The sequence below is a fragment of the Salvelinus fontinalis genome, chromosome 5 (genome assembly GCF_029448725.1).
Source record: "Salvelinus fontinalis isolate EN_2023a chromosome 5, ASM2944872v1, whole genome shotgun sequence".
NCBI lineage: Eukaryota > Metazoa > Chordata > Actinopteri > Salmoniformes > Salmonidae > Salvelinus > Salvelinus fontinalis.
The window spans coordinates 58,381,045-58,404,461 of NC_074669.1; the positions used below are offsets into that span (position 1 = coordinate 58,381,045).

At 49.4% G+C, this 23,417-nt stretch overlaps 1 protein-coding gene across 3 annotated transcripts; it reads left to right on the forward strand.

The window, feature by feature from the left end:
- Nucleotides 1-3,245: 3,245 nt before the first annotated feature.
- LOC129855927 (cysteine-rich protein 2-like) lies at nt 3,246-19,476 on the forward strand. Of its 3 annotated transcripts, none has more exons than XR_008759572.1 (4): nt 3,246-7,969; nt 10,760-10,875; nt 16,654-16,748; nt 19,265-19,476. XR_008759572.1 is itself a non-coding variant. In XM_055924041.1 (4 exons), the coding sequence occupies exons 1-3, from the start codon at nt 11,788-11,790 to the stop codon at nt 17,205-17,207; spliced, it is 177 nt and encodes a 58-aa protein (XP_055780016.1). In that variant the 5' UTR covers nt 10,883-11,787; the 3' UTR covers nt 17,208-17,223; nt 19,265-19,476. The 3 variants fall into 3 exon arrangements, 1 of the variants encoding a protein (XP_055780016.1); XM_055924041.1 differs by lacking the exons at nt 3,246-7,969; nt 10,760-10,875 and adding exons at nt 10,883-11,830; nt 17,169-17,223; XR_008759571.1 differs by having other exon boundaries at nt 3,246-10,875.
- The last annotated feature ends 3,941 nt before the right edge of the window (nt 19,477-23,417 follow it).

Genomic DNA, 23,417 nt, shown 5'->3' on the forward strand with positions numbered 1-23,417 from the left:
AGAAAGCTGGCTGAGAGGGCCTCAGTGGAGCAGGCTGGCTGAGAGGGTCCAAGTGGAGACAGCTGGCTGAGAGGCCCCTAGTGGAGCCGGGTGACTGAGAGGACCCTTTTGGAGACAGGTGGCTTAGAGGGCCCTAGTGGAGCCGGATGGCTGAGAGGGTCCAAGTGGATCCTGGTGGCTGAGAGGGCCCTAGTGGAGCCAGCTGGCTGAGAGGGCCCTAGTGGAGCCGGCTGGCTGAGAGGGCCCCTGTGGAGCCGGCTGGCTGAGAGGGCCCTAGTGGAGAAAGCTGAGTGAGAGGGCCCTAGTGGAGAAAGCTGAGTGAGAGGGCCCCAGTGGAGAAAGCTGAGTGAGAGGGCCCCAGTGGAGCAGGCTGAGTGAGAGGGCCCTAGTGGAGCCGGGTGACTGAGAGGGCCCTAGTGGAGCCGGGTGACTGAGAGGGCCCTAGTGGAGCCGGGTGACTGAGAGGGCCCTAGTGGAGCCGGCTGAGTGAGAGGGCCCTAGTGGAGCCGGCTGAGTGAGAGGGCCCTAGTGGAGCCGGGTGACTGAGAGGGCCCTAGTGGAGCCGGGTGACTGAGAGGGCCCTAGTGGAGCCGGGTGACTGAGAGGGCCCTAGTGGAGACAGGTGGCTGAGAGGGCCCTAGTGGAGCAGGCTGGCTGAGAGGCCCCTAGTGGATCCTGGTGGCTGAGAGGGCCCTAGTGGAGAAAGCTGGCTGAGAGGGCCTCAGTGGAGCAGGCTGGCTGAGAGGGTCCAAGTGGAGAAAGCTGGCTGAGAGGGCCTCAGTGGAGCAGGCTGGCTGAGAGGGTCCAAGTGGAGACAGCTGGCTGAGAGGGCCCTAGTGGAGCCGGCTGAGTGAGAGGGCCCTTTTGGAGACAGGTGGCTGAGAGGGCCCTAGTGGAGCCGGATGGCTGAGAGGGTCCAAGTGGATCCTGGTGGCTGAGAGGGCCCTAGTGTAGCCAGCTGGCTGAGAGGGTCCAAGTGTAGCCAGCTGGCTGAGAGGGTCCAAGTGGAGACAGTTGACTGAGAGGGCCCCTGTGGAGCCGGCTGAGTGAGAGGGCCCTAGTGGAGAAAGCTGGCTGAGAGAGCCCTAGTGGAGCCGGGTGACTGAGAGGGCCCTAGTGGAGAAAGCTGAGTGAGAGGGCCCCAGTGGAGAAAGCTGAGTGAGAGGGCCCCAGTGGAGCAGGCTGGCTGAGAGGCCCCTAGTGGAGCCGGGTGACTGAGAGGGCCCTTTTGGAGACAGGTGGCTGAGAGGGCCCTAGTGGAGCCGGATGGCTGAGAGGGCCCGAGTGGAGCCAGCTGACTGAGAGGGTCCAAGTGGATCCTGGTGGCTGAGAGGGCCCTAGTGGAGCCGGCTGAGTGAGAGGGCCCTAGTGGAGAAAGCTGGCTGAGAGGGCCCCAGTGGAGCAGGCTGAGTGAGAAAGCCCTAGTGGAGCCAGGTGGCTGAGAGGGCCCTAGTGGAGCCAGGTGACTGAGAGGGCCCTAGTGGAGCCGGGTGACTGAGAGGGCCCTAGTGGAGCCGGCTGGCTGAGAGGGCCCTAGTGGAGCCGGGTGACTGAGAGGGCCCTTTTGGAGACAGGTGGCTGAGAGGGCCCTAGTGGAGCCGGGTGACTGAGAGGGCCCTTTTGGAGACAGGTGGCTGAGAGGGCCCAAGTGGAGCCGGATGGCTGAGAGGGCCCTAGTGGAGCCAGCTGACTGAGAGGGTGCAAGTGGATCCTGGTGGCTGAGAGGGCTCTAGTGGAGCCAGCTGGCTGAGAGGGCCCTAGTGGAGCCGGGTGGCTGAGAGGGCCCTAGTGGAGCAGGCTGGCTGAGAGGGCCCTAGTGGAGCAGGCTGGCTGAGAGGGCCCTAGTGGAGCCAGGTGGCTGAGAGGGCCCTAGTGGAGCCGGCTGAGTGAGAGGGCCCTAGTGGAGCAGGCTGGCTGAGAGGGCCCTAGTGGAGCCAGGTGGCTGAGAGGGCCCTAGTGGAGCCAGGTGGCTGAGAGGGCCCTAGTGGAGCCGGCTGAGTGAGAGGGCCCTAGTGGAGACAGGTGGCTGAGAGGGCCCTAGTGGAGAAAGCTGGCTGAGAGGGCCCTAGTGGAGCCGGCTGAGTGAGAGGGCCCTAGTGGAGCCAGGTGGCTGAGAGGGTCTTAGTGGAGCCGGCTGAGTGAGAGGGTCTTAGTGGAGCCGGCTGAGTGAGAGGGCCCTAGTGGAGCCAGGTGGCTGAGAGGGCCCTAGTGGAGACAGGTGGCTGAGAGGGCCCTAGTGGAGACAGGTGGCTGAGAGGGCCCTAGTGGAGACAGGTGGCTGAGAGGGCCCTAGTGGAGACAGGTGGCTGAGAGGGCCCTAGTGGAGCAGGCTGGCTGAGAGGCCCCTAGTGGAGCCGGGTGACTGAGAGGGCCCTTTTGGAGACAGGTGGCTGAGAGGGCCCTAGTGGAGCCGGATGGCTGAGAGGGCCCTAGTGGAGAAAGCTGAGTGAGAGGGCCCTAGTGGAGCCAGGTGGCTACGAGGGCCCTAGTGGAGCCGGGTGACTGAGAGGGCCCTAGTGGAGCCGGGTGACTGAGAGGGCCCTAGTTGAGCAGGCTGGCTGAGAGGGCCCTAGTGGAGCAGGCTGGCTGAGAGGCCCCTAGTGGAGCCGGGTGACTGAGAGGGCCCTTTTGGAGACAGGTGGCTGAGAGGGCCCTAGTGGAGCCGGATGGCTGAGAGGGCCCTAGTGGAGAAAGCTGAGTGAGAGGGCCCTAGTGGAGCCAGGTGGCTACGAGGGCCCTAGTGGAGCCGGGTGACTGAGAGGGCCCTAGTGGAGCCGGGTGACTGAGAGGGCCCTAGTGGAGAAAGCTGGCTGAGAGGGCCCTAGTGGAGCCGGGTGACTGAGAGGGCCCTTTTGGAGACAGGTGGCTGAGAGGGCCCTAGTGGAGCCGGATGGCTGAGAGGGCCCTAGTGGAGCCAGCTGACTGAGAGGGTCCAAGTGGATCCTGGTGGCTGAGAGGGCCCTAGTGGAGAAAGCTGGCTGAGAGGGCCTCAGTGGAGCAGGCTGGCTGAGAGGGTCCAAGTGGAGAAAGCTGGCTGAGAGGGCCTCAGTGGAGCAGGCTGGCTGAGAGGGTCCAAGTGGAGACAGCTGGCTGAGAGGGCCCTAGTGGAGCCGGCTGAGTGAGAGGGCCCTAGTGGAGCCAGGTGGCTGAGAGGGCCCTAGTGGAGCCGGCTGAGTGAGAGGGCCCTAGTGGAGACAGGTGGCTGAGAGGGCCCTAGTGGAGAAAGCTGGCTGAGAAGGCCCTAGTGGAGCCAGGTGGCTGAGAGGGTCTTAGTGGAGCCGGCTGAGTGAGAGGGTCTTAGTGGAGCCGGCTGAGTGAGAGGGCCCTAGTGGAGCCAGGTGGCTGAGAGGGCCCTAGTGGAGACAGGTGGCTGAGAGGGCCCTAGTGGAGACAGGTGGCTGAGAGGGCCCTAGTGGAGACAGGTGGCTGAGAGGGCCCTAGTGGAGCAGGCTGGCTGAGAGGCCCCTAGTGGAGCCGGGTGACTGAGAGGGCCCTTTTGGAGACAGGTGGCTGAGAGGGCCCTAGTGGAGCCGGATGGCTGAGAGGGCCCTAGTGGAGAAAGCTGGCTGAGAGAGCCCTAGTGGAGCCGAGTGACTGAGAGGGCCCTAGTGGAGAAAGCTGAGTGAGAGGGCCCCAGTGGAGAAAGCTGAGTGAGAGGGCCCCAGTGGAGCAGGCTGAGTGAGAGGGCCCTAGTGGAGCCAGGTGGCTACGAGGGCCCTAGTGGAGCCAGGTGGCTGAGAGGGCCCTAGTGGAGACAGGTGGCTGAGAGGGCCCTAGTGGAGACAGGTGGCTGAGAGGGCCCTAGTGGAGCAGGCTGGCTGAGAGGCCCCTAGTGGAGCCGGGTGACTGAGAGGGCCCTTTTGGAGACAGGTGGCTGAGAGGGCCCTAGTGGAGCCGGATGGCTGAGAGGGCCCTAGTGGAGAAAGCTGGCTGAGAGAGCCCTAGTGGAGCCGAGTGACTGAGAGGGCCCTAGTGGAGAAAGCTGAGTGAGAGGGCCCCAGTGGAGAAAGCTGAGTGAGAGGGCCCCAGTGGAGCAGGCTGAGTGAGAGGGCCCTAGTGGAGCCAGGTGGCTACGAGGGCCCTAGTGGAGCCGGGTGACTGAGAGGGCCCTAGTGGAGCCGGGTGACTGAGAGGGCCCTAGTTGAGCAGGCTGGCTGAGAGGCCCCTAGTGGAGCCGGGTGACTGAGAGGGCCCTTTTGGAGACAGGTGGCTGAGAGGGCCCTAGTGGAGCCGGATGGCTGAGAGGGCCCGAGTGGAGCCAGCTGACTGAGAGGGTCCAAGTGGATCCTGGTGGCTGAGAGGGCCCTAGTGGAGCCGGCTGAGTGAGAGGGCCCTAGTGGAGAAAGCTGGCTGAGAGGGCCCTAGTGGAGCCGGGTGACTGAGAGGGCCCTTTTGGAGACAGGTGGCTGAGAGGGCCCTAGTGGAGCCGGATGGCTGAGAGGGCCCTAGTGGAGCCAGCTGACTGAGAGGGTCCAAGTGGATCCTGGTGGCTGAGAGGGCCCTAGTGGAGAAAGCTGGCTGAGAGGGCCTCAGTGGAGCAGGCTGGCTGACAGGGTCCAAGTGGAGAAAGCTGGCTGAGAGGGCCTCAGTGGAGCAGGCTGGCTGAGAGGGTCCAAGTGGAGACAGCTGGCTGAGAGGGCCCTAGTGGAGCCGGCTGAGTGAGAGGGCCCTAGTGGAGACAGGTGGCTGAGAGGCCCCTAGTGGAGCCGGGTGACTGAGAGGGCCCTTTTGGAGACAGGTGGCTGAGAGGGCCCTAGTGGAGCCGGACTGCTGAGAGGATCCAAGTGGATCCTGGTGGCTGAGAGGGCCCTAGTGGAGCCAGCTGGCTGAGAGGGTCCAAGTGGAGCCAGCTGGCTGAGAGGGTCCAAGTGGAGCCAGCTGGCTGAGAGGGTCCAAGTGGAGACAGTTGACTGAGAGGGCCCCTGTGGAGCCGGCTGAGTGAGAGGGCCCTAGTGGAGAAAGCTGGCTGAGAGAGCCCTAGTGGAGAAAGCTGAGTGAGAGGGCCCTAGTGGAGAAAGCTGAGTGAGAGGGCCCCAGTGGAGAAAGCTGAGTGAGAGGGCCCCAGTGGAGCAGGCTGAGTGAGAGGGCCCTAGTGGAGCCAGGTGGCTACGAGGGCCCTAGTGGAGCCGGGTGACTGAGAGGGCCCTAGTGGAGCCGGGTGACTGAGATGGCCCTAGTTGAGCAGGCTGGCTGAGAGGCCCCTAGTGGAGCCGGGTGACTGAGAGGGCCCTTTTGGAGACAGGTGGCTGAGAGGGCCCTAGTGGAGCCGGATGGCTGAGAGGGCCCGAGTGGAGCCAGCTGACTGAGAGGGTCCAAGTGGATCCTGGTGGCTGAGAGGGCCCTAGTGGAGCCGGCTGAGTGAGAGGGCCCTAGTGGAGAAAGCTGGCTGAGAGGGCCCTAGTAGAGCCGGGTGACTGAGAGGGCCCTAGTGGAGAAAGCTGGCTGAGAGGGCCCCAGTGGAGCAGGCTGAGTGAGAGGGCCCTAGTGGAGCCAGGTGACTTAGAGGGCCCTAGTGGAGCCGGGTGACTGAGAGGGCCCTAGTGGAGACGGCTGGCTGAGAGGGCCCTAGTGGAGCCGGGTGACTGAGAGGGCCCTTTTGGAGCCAGCTGACTGAGAGGGTCCAAATGGATCCTGGTGGCTGAGAGGGCCCTAGTGGAGCCAGCTGGCTGAGAGGGCCCTAGTGGAGCCAGGTGGCTGAGAGGGCCCTAGTGGAGCCAGGTGGCTGAGAGGGCCCTAGTGGAGCCGGGTGACTGAGAGGGCCCTAGTGGAGACAGGTGGCTGAGAGGGCCCTAGTGGAGCAGGCTGGCTGAGAGGCCCCTAGTGGAGCCGGGTGACTGAGAGGCCCCTTTTGGAGAGAGGTGGCTGAGAGGGCCCAAGTGGAGCAGGCTGAGTGAGAGGGCCATAGTGGAGCCGGCTGAGTGAGAGGGCCCTAGTGGAGCCAGGTGGCTGAGAGGCCCCTAGTGGAGCCGGGTGACTGAGAGGCCCCTTTTGGAGACAGGTGGCTGAGAGGGCCCTAGTGGAGCCAGGTGGCTGAGAGGCCCCTAGTGGAGCCGGGTGACTGAGAGGGCCCTTTTGGAGACAGGTGGCTGAGAGGGCCCTAGTGGAGCCGGATGGCTGAGAGGGCCCAAGTGGATCCTGGTGGCTGAGAGGGCCCAAGTGGATCCTGGTGGCTGAGAGGGCCCTAGTGGAGCCAGCTGGCTGAGAGGGCCCTATTGGAGACAGTTGACTGAGAGGGCCCTAGTGGAGCCAGCTGGCTGAGAGGGTCCTAGTGGAGCCGGCTGGCTGAGAGGGTCCTAGTGGAGCCGGCTGGCTGAGAGGGTCCTAGTGGAGCCGGCTGAGTGAGAGGGCCCTAGTGGAGACAGGTGGCTGAGTGGGCCCTTTTGGAGACAGCTGACTGAGAGGGTCCTAGTGGAGACAGCTGACTGAGAGGGCCCTAGTGGAGCCGGATGGCTGAGAGGGCCCTAGTGGAGCCAGCTGACTGAGAGGGTCCAAGTGGATCCTGGTGGCTGAGAGGGTTCTAGTGGAGCCAGCTGGCTGAGAGGGCCCTAGTGGAGACAGTTGACTGAGAGGGCCCTAGTGGAGCCGGCTGGCTGAGAGGGTCCTAGTGGAGCCGGCTGGCTGAGAGGGTCCTAGTGGAGACAGGTGGCTGAGTGAGAGGGCCCTAGTGGAGACAGGTGGCTGAAAGGGCCCTAGTGGAGCAGGCTGGCTGAGAGGTCCCTAGTGGAGCCAGCTGGCTGAGAGGGTCTATGGTGGTAAAATTGCTGTTATGTTTAGTGTATCTATGTATTTAATTAGTCTGTAATAATGTTTATCTAGTGTATCTATGTATTTAATTAGTCTGTAATAATGTTTATCCAGTGTATCTATGTATTTAATTAGTCTGTAATAATGTTTATCTAGTGTATCTATGTATTTAATTAGTCTTTAATAATGTTTATCCAGTGTATCTATGTATTTAATTAGTCTGTAATAATGTTTATCCAGTGTATCTATGTATTTAATTAGTCTGTAATAATGTTTATCTAGTGTATCTATGTATTTAATTAGTCTGTAATAATGTTTATCCAGTGTATCTCTGTATTTAATTAGTCTGTAATAATGTTTATCCAGTGTATCTCTGTATTTAATTAGTCTGTTATAATGTTCATCTAGTGTATCTCTGTATTTAATTAGTCTGTTATAATGTTCATCTAGTGTATCTCTGTATTTAATTAGTCTGTAATAATGTTTATCTAGTGTATCTCTGTATTTAATTAGTCTGTAATAATGTTTATCCAGTGTATCTCTGTATTTAATTAGTCTGTAATAATGTTTATCTAGTGTATCTATGTATTTAATTAGTCTGTAATAATGTTTATCTAGTGTATCTATGTATTTAATTAGTCTGTAATAATGTTTATCCAGTGTATCTATGTATTTAATTAGTCTGTAATAATGTTTATCCAGTGTATCTATGTATTTAATTAGTCTGTAATAATGTTTATCTAGTGTATCTATGTATTTAATTAGTCTGTAATAATGTTTATCTAGTGTATCTATATATTTACCTAAAGTCACATGATGTACTGATGAGACTTGCTCCCTCTGCTAGAACACTTCCCCGTTGTCTACATGACTGACTCATGGTTCTGGACTCACAGCCAAATGCTGTTTCTCCATATCCTGTTATTTAGCAGTAGACTGAACTAAACTGTGAGAGACGAACAGGACAAATGGTTGTGGTTCCTTTGAGAAACAGTGTTGAGACATTGAGCACTGAGAAATGGTGTGACATTTCTCAACAAGACCTCACCACAAAAGTCACAATGTGGAAAGGTGAACATCTCTCTGCAGAGGAGATTATATATAATTTAATATATTTGTTTTCATCTGTTTTTGTTTTCTCAATAGTTCAGTTCCATAGGTCAGAGGTCAAGCTGAGCTGAGCCAATAGTGGAAGAGGTTACTGGTTGACTATATTCAGTTGACTGTATGTTACTATGTCAGCCCTCTGTCTTTTGACACCTCCCTCCCTTTATCTCACCCTCCCCACCCCCTCCTCTCTCTTTCTCTCTCTCTTCCTGACATATAGCATCAGGCCTGTTGATCTTGACTCAAGTAACAGACCTCTAGCATCTACACCCCTCCCTTCTCTAACATGAGACCAATATTAAATATAATATATACTCTCATTCATTTCCATAGGGACAGATACAATCAATCATTGACACACTGAATATACAACAGTCAGATGCATGACACCATCACCAATGTTATAACTTTCTCCGTCACTGAGCAGATTTCAGGTCTGCTGAACGCAAACTTTAATGTTGTGAAAATTCTGTACAACTTCCAGGGTGTGTTTACTGTGAACACAGAGGCTGTACCCCCTTTAAGTTACAGTTAACAGTGGACAAGTAGGCTACTGTGGCTATTTGATCATAATGTAGATCTACCAGAGTGACCTACCATCAAATACAATGGAGAAAATACATCCCATAACATTTTAACATGGAAACAGCTGTTCTATCATTCAGCCTACAGTAGCAGCCAATGTGTGGTGTTCAACGTAGACCTACATTCCATGAGACTTTTGAAAGAAACATGCAGGGCTAGACATTAACCTGTTAATCCACTCATCCAACCGGGATAATAACTCACTAACTAGCAGAGGAGATGAACAAAATGTCCAGCAAGCAGGCCAACAGCCCGAGACCCCAAACAATAGGAACACAAGGCTTTATCATGGGTTTTTACAGAAATGTTTGGCGATCCACTAGGAATGCCATGAAGATCAACCAGTTGATCGCGATCAACCGATTGGTGACCAGCTGCTCTAGAAAATGGAGTGAATTTCAATCTCGTGCTTCTCGCTATTGGCTGATTTATCTGCAGTTTAGAGGGAACATTGTGTCACACCCTGATCTGTTTCACCTGTCTTTGTGATTATCTCCACCCCTTCCAGGTGTAGCCCATCTTCCCCATTATCCCCTGTGTATTTATGCCTGTGTTTTATGTTTGTCTGAAGCCAGTTTGTACTGTTTGTTCAAGTCAACCAGTGGTTTGTGTCTGCGCCTGCTTTTTCCCAGTCTCTGTTTTCTTGTCCTCCCGGTTTTGACCCTTGCCTGTCCTGACTCTGAGCCCGCCTGCCTGACCACTCTGCCTGAGCCTGCTTGCTGATCTGTACCTCAGCCCTCCTCTGGATTACCGATCTCTGCCTACCCTGAGCATGCCTGCCGTCCTGTACCTTTGCCCCCTTACTCTGGACTATCGACCCCTGCCTGCCTTGACCTGTCTTTGCCTGCCAATGTTGTCTGCATTTGGGTCTTACCTAGGTTCTAATAACACTGACCATCACACCTTAACTGACATTAGTGCCTGTCCCCAGATGGACAGTTACGCTACAGTAAAGTACATTTACAGCTGATCACATCATTGTCCTGCTTTGAGACAGATTTTTACTGTCTGCTTCCAGCTGCATGTTCTTTTACTAGCCCTGAAAATGGTAATATATCAAAATATATCTCAGTAACTGTCACAAGTGTATAGCACAGCATCCTACCTGTGCTCCACAACAGGGTCATCAATATCACTGCAGGTATCATATCTGTCTCTAACTGGGGCTCCACTGAGTGAAACAAGTCTACTGTCATGAAGAGAGGACTGAAGAGTGAGAAATACTGCTTGGCTATATGACTTCTAACTCATTACTTCCTTACTTCAATTATGTGGCAAACTGTTAAGCAAATCAGACCAGTTAAACCCACCTACCTACAGGAAACATTGAGATTAGAAAAACTCCACATGAAACTGCTGACAGAGCAGCAGTTACACATAGTGTGTCCTGTAATATCTTACCTAATTGTCAGTGCTTGACTTGTGAAAGTCACCTCTAACTGTCTGTGGTGTAGAAGCTAGAGGTCTGTTACCCAAGTCAACTCAACAGGTGTGGTAGTAAATTAGAAATTAGATGCTATTTTTTTACTTAGAGAATTGTCTGTTAAATGCTATTGTTTTTTTCACTGATACAAACTTGTCTTGTGTAACTTAGTGATAAGCCTGGGTGTACAGCCAAGAGCTGTTTGGGTGGGACCGCAGTGTGTAACTTAGTGATAAGCCTGGGCGTACAGCCAAGAGCTGTTTGGGTGTGACCGCAGTGTGTAACTTAGTGATAAGCCTGGGCGTACAGCCAAGAGCTGTTTGGGTGGGACCGCAGTGTGTAACTTAGTGATAAGCCTGGGTGTACAGCCAAGAGCTGTTTGGGTGGGACCGCAGTGTGTAACTTAGTGATAAGCCTGGGTGTACAGCCAAGAGCTGTTTGGGTGGGACCGCAGTGTGTGACTTAGTGATAAGCCTGGGCGTACAGCCAAGAGCTGTTTGGGTGGGACCGCAGTGTGTAACTTAGTGATAAGCCTGGGCGTACAGCCAAGAGCTGTTTGGGTGGGACCGCAGTGTGTGACTTAGTGATAAGCCTGGGTGTACAGCCAAGAGCTGTTTGGGTGGGACCGCAGTGTGTGACTTAGTGATAAGCCTGGGTGTACAGCCAAGAGCTGTTTGGGTGGGACCGCAGTGTGTGACTTAGTGATAAGCCTGGGTGTACAGCCAAGAGCTGTTTGGGTGGGACCGCAGTGTGTGACTTAGTGATAAGCCTGGGCGTACAGCCAAGAGCTGTTTGGGTGGGACCGCAGTGTGTAACTTAGTGATAAGCCTGGGTGTACAGCCAAGAGCTGTTTGGGTGGGACTGCAGTGTGTGACACATCCTGATTTTCACAATGTGCAGGAACTCCGCTGTGTGGAAACATGCAGAATGGATCAGAGAATAGTGTGAGCTGTGGTAACGCTAGACGGCTGAGCCCTGGTGCTGTCAATGTCAGCTATCTTCATCTGCACAGACAAGTTAGTCACCTTTTACACACTATGTTCCTCACCCTCTCTCTCCCTCCTCCCCTGTCTCCTACCAACCCAGTCTGTCAATAATCTCTCTCTGTCTCTCTCTCTCTCTGTCTCTCTCTCTCTCTGTCTCTCTCTCTCTCTGTCTCTCTCTCTCTCTGTCTCTCTCTCTCTCTGTCTCTCTCTCTCTCTGTCTCTCTCTCTCTCTGTCTCTCTCTCTCTCTGTCTCTCTCTGTCTCTCTCTGTCTCTCTCTCTCTCTGTCTCTCTCTCTGTCTCTCTCTCTCTCTGTCTCTCTCTCTCTCTGTCTCTCTCTCTCTCTCTCTCTCTCTCTCTCTCTCTCTCTGTCTCTCTCTCTGTCTCTCTCTGTCTCTCTCTCTCTCTGTCTCTCTCTCTCTCTCTCTCTCTCTCTGTCTCTCTCTCTCTCTGTCTCTCTCTCTCTCTCTCTGTCTCTCTCTCTCTCTGTCTCTCTCTCTCTCTGTCTCTCTCTCTCTGTCTCTCTCTCTCTCTGTCTCTCTCTCTCTCTCTGTCTCTCTCTCTCTCTCTGTCTCTCTCTGTCTCTGTCTCTCTCTGTCTCTCTCTGTCTCTGTCTCTCTGTCTCTCTGTCTCTCTCTCTCTCTCTCTCTCTCTCTCTCTCTCTCTCTCTCTCTCTCTCTCTCTCTCTTCTAATTGTCTTTTGAAGTGATGTTTCTTTGTCTTGCTGTGACAAGGTTCTCACCACATCCTGGTTCTGTCATCACAACACGCCACATTCACAGAGTTGAACCTATTTCCTGTACATCTCTCTGACACACACACCTTTTCTCTACATACTCTCTCACACACACATTCTCTCTCTCTACACACACTTTCTCCATCTCACTCTCTCTACGTACACACTTCCTGTCTGCTAAATAACAGTGTCAGGAATATCATCTATCATGGTGGGCTACTGTCCCATCTGTGGGAAACCCGTCTACTTTGGTGAGTGCAGTGTGTGTGTGTGTGTGTGTGTGTTTGCAGTGTAACACCGTTGGTCAGAGATGCCATAGAATTATGGAATAGTTGCTAGATTGTTAGGGCAGGTTTTTGAGAGGCATCGGTCGCTCGCAAATCTTTTCTAAACTCAATCGTTATACCTTTCCTATTGTGTGTGTGTGTGTGTGTGTGTGTGTGTGTCTCCATGCTCTGAACAGTCTGTCATGACTCATACACAGACAACAGGAAGTGTCTTCTCTGAGGAAGCAGACTGTTCTCTAACACACCGGCTCCTCTCCAATACTCTGACCTGGTGTCCTTTCCTTTCTAACCAGCCTTCTTTTCATCCTGGGATAAGTTCCAACACCCTAAACTGGTCTCTTTTCCTTCACTGGCTGGGTTCCTATAGTCTAACCTGGCTTCCTTTCCTTCAGAGGCTGGGTTCCTATAGTCTAACCTGGCTTCCTTTCCTTAAGAGGCTGAGTTCCTATAGTCTAACCTGGCTTCCTTCCCTTCAGAGGGTGGGTTCCTATAGTCTAACCTGGCTTCCTTTCCTTTAGGGACTTGCATTATTTGCATGTGTCCGGTACAGGAACTAGGGTTGCAAATGAAAGGTATATTATTGGAAAGTTTCTATGTTTACCAGGAAACTACCAGAATTTTGGTAACATTTACATTTTAGGGGGAATTTTATCAAATTACATCTAGTGGCCTTTTTGGGTACTTCAGATTATCACATGAGTCTGTAATTATCTCTGGCCCTCTGTGTGTCCTTATCTTATGAGTCTGTAATTATCTCTGGCCCTCTGTGTGGCCTTATCACATGAGTCTGTAATTATCTCTGGCCCTCTGTGTGGCCTTATCACATGAGTCTGTAATTATCTCTGGCCCTCTGTGTGGTCTTATCACATGAGTCTGTAATTATCTCTGGCCCTCTGTGTGGTCTTATCACATGAGTCTGTAATTATCTCTGGCCCTTTGTGTGGTCTTATCACATGAGTCTGTAATTATCTCTGGTCCTCTGTGTGGCCTTATCACATGAGTCTGTAATTATCTCTGGTCCTCTGTGTGGCCTTATTACACGAGTCTGTAATTATCTCTGGTCCTCTGTGTGGCCTTATCACATGAGTCTGTAATTATCTCTGGCCCTCTGTGTGGCCTTATCACATGAGTCTGTAATTATCTCTGGCCCTCTGTGTGTCCTTATCACATGAGTCTGTAATTATCTCAGGCCCTCTGTGTGGCCTTATCACATGAGTCTGTAATTATCTCTGTCTCTCTGTGTGTCCTTATCACATGAGTCTGTAATTATCTCTGGTCCTCTGTGTGGTCTTATCACATGAGTCTGCAATTATCTCTGTCTCTCTGTGTGTCCTTATCACACGAGTCTGTAATTATCTCTGGTCCTCTGTGTGGTCTTATCACATGAGTCTGTAATTATCTCTGGCCCTCTGTGTGGTCTTATCACATGAGTCTGTAATTATCTCTGGTCCTCTGTGTGTCCTTATCACATGAGTCTGTAATTATCTCTGGTCCTCTGTGTGGCCTCATCACATGAGTCTGTAATTATCTCTGGCCCTCTGTGTGGTCTTATCACATGAGTCTGTAATTATCTCTGGTCCTCTGTGTGGTCTTATCACATGAGTCTGTAATTATCATGTCAAATATACAATAATTAAATAAGATTGTTTAAAAATATATATAATATAAAGCTGTAAATCCTTAACCTTAATATAAACCATAAACTCAGTAAATATCATTGGTGTTGAATATGAGGGTTTCAGCATGAAATATTCTGAATGTTTTTTTAAACACTTGTATTTATTTTACTCTCAAAATGTCTTTGTTGTAAATGTGTTGGAGCCAAACTGATGTCAGTTGTTAAATCAGTCAATAGAGTTCATCAAAATAATGGCCTTGTTGATTAGATGCTTTTCCATTAATTAGTCTGTTGGACAATATGGACACAGACACCATATAGAGGAATACATTTTTACTCAAGTATAAATTCCCAAAGATACCATAGAAGGTTGGTAAGTCTTTGGTAAATTACCGGTAGCTTAGCAACTCTCTAGTCACCGTGCAGATCTCTCTCTGAATGGCAGACACCATTTGACCTCTAATCCTTGGTATCCTCTAACCCCATTGGTCCATGACAGACATTTGACCTCTAACCCTTGGTATCTTCCAACCCCACTGGTCCATGACCTGCAATCTCTACTGCACTCAACACTGCCCCTTCCCACCGGGACAAAAGGAACACCTATGTGAGAATGTTATTCATTGACTACAGCTCAGCGTTCAACACCATAGTGCCCTCAAAGCTCATCACTAAGCTAAGGACCCTGGGACTAAACACCTCCCTCTGCAACTGGATCCTGGACTTCCTGACGGGCCGCCCCCAGGTGGTAAGGGTAGGTAACAACACATCCGCCATGCTGATCCTCAACACGGGGGCCCGTCAGGGGATCGTCCTCAGACCCCTCCTGTACTCCCTGTTCACCCATGACTGCACGGCCAGGACCGACTCCAACACCATCATCAAGTTTGCCGATGACACAACAGTGGTAGACCTGATCACCGTCAGCGATGAGACAGCCTATAGGGAGGAGGTCAGAGACCTGGCCGTGTGGTGCCAGGACAACAACCTCTCCCTCAACGTGATAAAAACAAAGGAGATGACCGTGGACTACAGGAAAAGGAGGACCAAGAACGCCCCCATTCTCATTGACGGGGCTGTGGTGGAGCAGGTTGAGAGCTTCAAGTTCCTTGGTGTCCACGTCACCAACAAACTAACATGGTCCAAGCACACCAAGACAGTCGTGAAGAAGGCACGACAAAAGGAGACTGAAAAGATTTGGCATTGGTCCTTAGAACCTCAAAAGCTTCTACAGCTGCACCATCGAGAGCATCACGACTGGTTGCATCATTGCCTGGTATGGCAACTGCTCAGCCTCCGACTTCAAGACACTACAGAGGGTAGTGCGTACGGCCCAGTACATCACCGGGGCCAAGCTTCCTGCCATCCAGGACCTCTATACCAGGCGGTGTCAGAGGAAGGCCCTACAGATTGTAAAAGACACCAGTCACCCCAGTCCTATACTGTTCTCTCTTCTACCGCACGGCAAGTGGTACTGGATCACCAAATCTAGGACCAAAAGGCTCCTTATCAGCTTCTACCCCCAAACCATCAGACTCCTGAACATCTAATCAAAAGTCTCCTTATCAGCTTCTACCCCCAAACCATCAGACTCCTGAACATCTGATCAAAAGGCTCCTTATCAGCTTCTACCCCCAAACCATCAGACTCCTGAACATCTGATCAAAAGGCTCCTTATCAGCTTCTACCCCCAAACCATCAGACTCCTGAACATCTAATCAAAAGTCTCCTTATCAGCTTCTACCCCCAAACCATCAGACTCCTGAACATCTGATCAAAAGGCTCCTTATCAGCTTCTACCCCCAAACCATCAGACTCCTGAACATCTGATCAAAAGGCTCCTTATCAGCTTCTACCCCCAAACCATCAGACTCCTGAACATCTAATCAAAAGTCTCCTTATCAGCTTCTACCCCCAAACCATCAGACTCCTGAACATCTGATCAAAAGGCTCCTTATCAGCTTCTACCCCCAAACCATCAGACTCCTGAACATCTGATCAAAAGGCTCCTTATCAGCTTCTACCCCCAAACCATCAGACTCCTGAACATCTGATCAAAAGGCTCCTTATCAGCTTCTACCCCCAAACCATCAGACTCCTGAACATCTGATCAAAAGGCTCCTTATCAGCTTCTACCCCCAAACCATCAGACTCCTGAACATCTGATCAAAAGGCTCCTTATCAGCTTCTACCCCCAAACCATCAGACTCCTGAACATCTGATCAAAAGGCTCCTTATCAGCTTCTACCCCCAAACCATCAGACTCCTGAACATCTAATCAAATGACCACCAGACCCCTCTTGTACACTGCTGCTACTCTCTGTTTACTATCTATACATAGTCACTTTAACTCTACCTACATATTACCTCCATTACCTGGATTAACCGCTGCCTCCTCACATTGACTCTGCAACGGAACCCCAATATAGCCTCGCTATTGTTATTTTACTGCTGCTGTTTAATTATTTATTACTGAAAAAATATATATGTTTACTGAACACATTTTTTCTTAAAACTTCTTAAAGCAATGTTGGTTAAGAGCTTGTAAGTAAGCATTTCACTGTAAGGTCCACACCTGTTGTATTCAGCATTTCACTGTGAGGTCTACACCTATTGTATTCAGCATTTCACTGTGAGGTCTACACCTGTTGTATTCAGGATTTCACTGTAAGGTCCACACCTGTTGTATTCAGCATTTCACTGTGAGGTCTACACCTGTTGTATTCAGCATTTCACTGTGAGGTCCACACCTGTTGTATTCAGCATTTCACTGTGAGGTCCACACCTGTTGTATTCAGCATTTCACTGTAAGGTCTACACCTGTTGTATTCAGCATTTCACTGTAAGGTCTACACCTGTTGTATTCAGCATTTCACTGTGAGGTCCACACCTGTTGTATTCAGCATTTCACTGTAAGGTCAACACCTGTTGTATTCAGCATTTCACTGTGAGGTCTACACCTGTTGTATTCAGCATTTCACTGTAAGGTCTACACCTGTTGTATTCAGCATTTCACTGTGAGGTCTACACCTGTTGTATTCAGCATTTCACTGTGAGGTCCACACCTGTTGTATTCAGCATTTCACAATTTGAGTATCCTCTAACCAGATTGGTCCGTGACAGACATTTGACCTCTAACCCTTGGTATCCTCTCTCCCCATTGGTCCAGGTGAGAAGAAGAGGTCATTGGGGCGGGACTACCACCCTCTGTGTCTGAAGTGTCAACAGTGTCAGAGACAGTTGACCCCGGGACAACATGCTGAGGTATGGAGAGAGAGGGAGGGAGAGAAGGGGGAGGGAGGAACGGGAGCTGAGAGGGAGGGGAGTATAGCAGAGGAGGGAGACGTAGGAGGGAGAGGGGAGAGAGGGAAGGGAAGGGGGAGAGAGAGTGAGTCAGTGAGAGAAGGGGAGGGGAGAGAGGGAAGGGATGGTTGAGTGAGGGGGGAGAGAAAGATAGTATCAACAGTGTCAGAGACAGCTGACCCCAGGACAACATGCTGAGGTATGAAGACAGGGAGGGGGAGGGTGGGGAAGGAGAGAGGGAGGGAGGTGGGGTGGGGTGGGGTGGGGTGCAGAAGGAAGGTCTGTCTGTCTATCTGTCTATGTGTATGTCTGTCTGTCTATCTATATGTGTGTATCTATGTATCTCATGAACTAAGATGTTTTCTGTGCTTTGTGTTTCAGCATGATGAGAAACCCTACTACACTAACTGTTACATGTAGACGTTTGGTACCAGAGGTAGGTACTGCTTGGTGATGAGAAACCCTACTACACTAACTGTTACATGTAGACGTTTGGTACCAGAGGTAGATACTGCTTGGTGATGAGTAACCCTACTACACTACACTGTTACATGTAGATGTTTGGTACCAGAGGTAGATACTGCTTGGTGATGAGTAACCCTACTACACTACACTGTTACATGTAGATGTTTGGTACCAGAGGTAGATACTGCTTGGTGATGAGTAACCCTACTACACTGTTACATGTAGATGTTGGGTACCAGAGGTAGATACTGCTTGGTGATGAGAAACCCTACTACACTAACTGTTACATGTAGATGTTGGGTACCAGAGGTAGATACTGCTTGGTGATGAGAAACCCTACTACACTGTTACATGTAGATGTTGGGTACCAGAGGTAGATACTGCTTGGTGATGAGTAACCCTACTACACTGTTACATGTAGATGTTTGGTACCAGAGGTAGATACTGCTTGGTGATGAGTAACCCTACTACACTGTTACATGTAGATGTTTGGTACCAGAGGTAGATACTGCTTGGTGATGAGAAACCCTACTACACTAACTGTTACATGTAGATGTTGGGTACCAGAGGTAGATACTGCTTGGTGATGAGTAACCCTACTACACTAACTGTTACATGTAGATGTTTGGTACCAGAGGTAGATACTGCTTGGTGATGAGAAAACCTACTACACTGTTACATGTAGATGTTTGGTACCAGAGGTAGATACTGCTTGGTGATGAGTAACCCTACTACACTAACTGTTACATGTAGATGTTGGGTACCAGAGGTAGATACTGCTTGGTGATGAGAAACCCTACTACACTAACTGTTACATGTAGATGTTGGGTACCAGAGGTAGATACTGCTTGGTGATGAGAAACCCTACTACACTAACTGTTACATGTAGATGTTGGGTACCAGAGGTAGATACTGCTTGGTGATGAGAAACCCTACTACACTAACTGTTACATGTAGATGTTGGGTACCAGAGGTAGATACTGCTTGGTGATGAGTAACCCTACTACACTGTTACATGTAGATGTGTGGTACCAGAGGTAGATACTGCTTGGTGATGAGTAACCCTACTACACTGTTACATGTAGATGTTTGGTACCAGAGGTAGATACTGCTTGGTGATGAGTAACCCTACTACACTGTTACATGTAGATGTTTGGTACCAGAGGTAGATACTGCTTGGTGATGAGTAACCCTACTACACTAACTGTTACATGTAGATGTTGGGTACCAGAGGTAGATACTGCTTGGTGATGAGTAACCCTACTACACTAACTGTTACATGTAGATGTTGGGTACCAGAGGTAGATACTGCTTGGTGATGAGTAACCCTACTACACTAACTGTTACATGTAGATGTTTGGTACCAGAGGTAGATACTGCTTGGTGATGAGAAACCCTACTACACTAACTGTTACATGTAGATGTTGGGTACCAGAGGTAGATACTGCTTGGTGATGAGTAACCCTACTACACTGTTACATGTAGATGTGTGGTACCAGAGGTAGATACTGCTTGGTGATGAGTAACCCTACTACACTGTTACATGTAGATGTTGGGTACCAGAGGTAGATACTGCTTGGTGATGAGTAACCCTACTACACTGTTACATGTAGATGTTTGGTACCAGAGGTAGATGCTGCTTGGTGATGAGAAACCCTACTACACTGTTACATGTAGATGTTTGGTACCAGAGGTAGATACTGCTTGTTGATGAGTAACCCTACTACACTAACTGTTACATGTAGATGTTGGGTACCAGAGGTAGATGCTGCTTGGTGATGAGTAACCCTACTACACTGTTACATGTAGATGTTTGGTACCAGAGGTAGATGCTGCTTGGTGATGTACTTTAGCTGGTGTGCGTCCCAAATGGATGCCTATTCCCTACATAGTACACTACTTTGGCCAGAGACTTGGTCGTGTCTTAGGATGGTATGTACAGCAAATAACTCTCTCTCTCTCTCTCTCTGTCTCTGTCTCTCTCTCTCTGTCTCCTCTCTCTCCTCTCTCAGGCTATCAACAAGGATCTATGTTCAACAAAACTGACATTCAGCCAACGACCAACCAACTAGACTCAACATTCAGCCAACCAACATTTGACCAATCAAGAAATGCTCTGAAAGTCCCCCTCTTTCAGTCAATCATAAAACAACTACCTGGACCACAACATTGTGTTCAATGGAGACAACGGTTGTTCTTCAATAAAACAGAAGCTTCTACAGTCGTCTGGTTGAAGTGTGTTAAATACAGAGTCCCTTTAGGCACCAACACACATCCTACACTACACATGTACTGGAGTACACAGACACACATCCTACACTACACATGTACTGGAGTACACAGACACACATCCTACACTACACATGTACTGGAGTACACAGACACACATCCTATACTACACATGTACTGGAGTACACAGACACACATCCTATACTACACATGTACTGGAGTACACAGACACACATCCTACACTACACATGTACTGGAGTACACAGACACACATCCTACACTCCACATGTACTGGAGTACACAGACACACATCCTACACTACACATGTACTGGAGTACACAGCCTCACATCCTACACTACACATGTACTGGAGTACACAGACACACATCCTACACTACACATGTACTGGAGTACACAGACACACATCCTACACTACACATGTACTGGAGTACACAGGCACACATCCTACACTACACATGTACTGGAGTACACAGACACACATCCTACACTACACATGTACTGGAGTACACAGACACACATCCTACACTACACATGTACTGGAGTACACAGACACACATCCTACACTACACATGTACTGGAGTACACAGACACATATCCTACACTACACATGTACTGTAGTACAGACACACATCCTACACTACACATGTACTGGAGTACACAGACACACATCCTACACTACACATGTACTGGAGTACACAGACACACATCCTACACTACACATGTACTGGAGTACACACACACATCCTACACTACACATGTACTGGAGTACACAGACACACATCCTACACTACACATGTACTGGAGTACACAGACACACATTCTACACTACACATGTACTGGAGTACACAGACACACATCCTACACTACACATGTACTGGAGTGGACACTACCTAGTAAGATCATGTTTTAATACAACCAGAGTTCTGAACACACACACAGACACACACACACACTTACGGACTTTGCTATGAGGGTTTCACACAGACTGATCTCAGTTAATTCATACTGTATGTTGTAAAATGCTTAAAGGCAACTGATGTAAACGATCAAATAAATTAAGTACAGTACTTCAGACATTTACACTTTAATGAAGTTCATGTGGATTTATTGTAACATGTCAAGACACTAAGTTTCATGCCTCTGTATACTCAGGAGGGGGAATCACACAGACTGATCTCAGTTAATTCATACTGTATGTTGTAGTCTGTCCAAGAGGGGAATCACACAGACTGATCTCAGTTAATTCATACTGTATGTTGTAGTCTGTCCAAGAGGGGAATCACACAAGACTGATCTCAGTTAATTCATACTGTATGTTGTAGTCTGTCCAAGAGGGGAATCACACAAGACTGACAGCCTGTAATTTTATTAAAAGCATTCAGTTGATTACATGACAGTTTAGAGAGCAACATCATGACAATAATCTACTTCATAATCAATAATCAATATCATAACATTTATAATCAATAGCATCATTATCTATATACTACTAACAACATCATAACAATAATCTACATCATAATCAATATCATAACATTTATAATCAATAACATCATTATCTATATACTACTAACATCATAACAATAATCTACATCATAATCAATATCATAACATTTATAATCAATAACATCATCTATATACTACTAACAACATCATAACAATAATCTACATCCTAATCAATATCATAACATTTATTATCAATAACATCATTATCTCTATATACCATCAACAACATCATAACAATAATCTACATCATAATCAATAATCATCATGAAGTAAACAACAACAAACCAAAACGAATTGAGGAAAAGATGACCATAATAATACCTGGATGAATATTGGAAACACTTCAAGATAAAGAATCTAAGAGACACTAAATAAGATAAAGAATCTAAGAGACACTAAATAAGATAAAGAATCTAAGAGACACTAAATAAGATAAAGAATCTAAGAGACACTAAATAAGATAAAGACATGAAGACAAAAGCAAAAAGCAAAACATTCTGGAACACAAGTCAGATGTAATTGAGCTACTCTCTTCAAATAATTAAAACCCCATGTTACCCGGAACCCCATGTTACCCAGAACTCCATGTTACCAAAACCCCATGTTACCCAAAACCCCATGTTACCCAAAACCCCATGTTACCCAAAACCTCATGTTACCCAGAACCCCATGTTACCCAGAACCCCATGTTACCAAAACCCCTTGTTACCCAGAACTCCATGTTACCAAAACCCCATGTTACCCCAAACCTCATGTTACCCAAAACTCCCTGTTACCCAAAACCCCACGTTACACAAAACCCCATGTTACCCAAAACCCCACGTTACCCAAAACCCCACGTTACCCAAAACCCCATGTTACCCAGAACCCCATGTTACCCAGAACCCCATGTTACCCAAAACCCCATGTTACCCAGAACCCCATGTTACCAAAACCCCATGTTACCCAAAACCCCATGTTACCCAAAACCCCATGTTACCCAAAACCCCACGTTACCCAAAACCCCACGTTACCCAAAACCCCATGTTACCCAAAACCCCATGTTACCCAGAACCCCATGTTACCCAAAACCCCATGTTACCCAAAACCCCATGTTACCCAAAACCCCATGTTACCCAAAACCCCATGTTACCCAGAACCCCATGTTACCCTGGTGGTAAAAACCAAACTAAAAGGAATAATGGTGGTTGCAGTCACTCCTTTTAGATTTCTTCCAAGGTTCTAGAAAGATCAACTAATTCTGAACTTGTTATTAAAATTAGAACCTCTTCAGGTTTGTCACCACATTTTAAACACCAGTCCACTGCTGACCATCGATTTAAAACACAAAACTGACCTAAGATCAGCATGTAGGGTCAGCTTCATTCTACTCCTACTCCGTCCCCTGGGCTGCTCTCTCCTCTCCCGGTCCAGCTTCAGCTCTGGAGCTCAGAGAGACCATCTCCATGGCATTGACATCAAGATCCATGCTGCTCACCCTGTTCACTCTCTTCTGCCTCCTGGTGGGCTAGGGAGACACAGCACCAACAGTCAGACATTTACTCTCTAGTATCTCCATTCTCTCTCTCTCCCTCTCCCCCTCACCCTCTCCCTCTAGTTTAAATGATTTGTAACGTCTGTGTAAATGTCTTTACCTTGTAGTACAGGTAGGAGGTGGTGATGGCTGTCAGTAGGAGCAGCAGCACTACAACGTGTCTGATGATGAAGGCTGGCAGAGGAGAGGCTGCAAACAGAAACACCTTTGATGAGGGGACTGATCATCATCACATAGATCTGTGGGAAATCTGTCAATGACAAAGTTATAAGTCTGGTTCATGTTCAGTTACCTGTGATGGTGAGGGAGAGGAGCTCGCTCTCAGAGGAGAAGTTATGAGAGAAAACATAATTGTCATAAACACAGCTGTAGTTCCCTTGGTGGGAGTCATCTGCAGCAGGGAAGAGGAAGGCAGCAGAGTGATTGACAGCTGGCTGGGTCTGGGTTCTGTTGGAGCCGGTGAACGTGAGGAGGAAGGAGCCTCCTGGGTACTGTGGCTGAGTGGAGCAGGTGATGGTGAAGCTGTAGCCCCTGAACATCTCGGGCCCCTGGTGGCCCCTGGAGACCCCTCCCATTGAGTCAGTCAGGGAGATATCAGGCTGGACCAGGAGATCTGTAACAATAAAAGAGAAGAAGAAAAACCTCTTCAACTAGTTTCCTATAAATATGACAATAACATCAGCATGTAACAGTGCTAGCCACCCTCCCTCACAGGGCAACATGAGTAGTGGGCCTACAGTCCCTGAGACAACATATGTTGATATCAGGCTTAAGCAGGACATCTGGAACAAGAGAGAAAAAGAAAACGTAGCTCCTCAACTACTTTCCTCATTTAGATATGACAATAACATGACATGTGACAGTGGTAGTGAGTA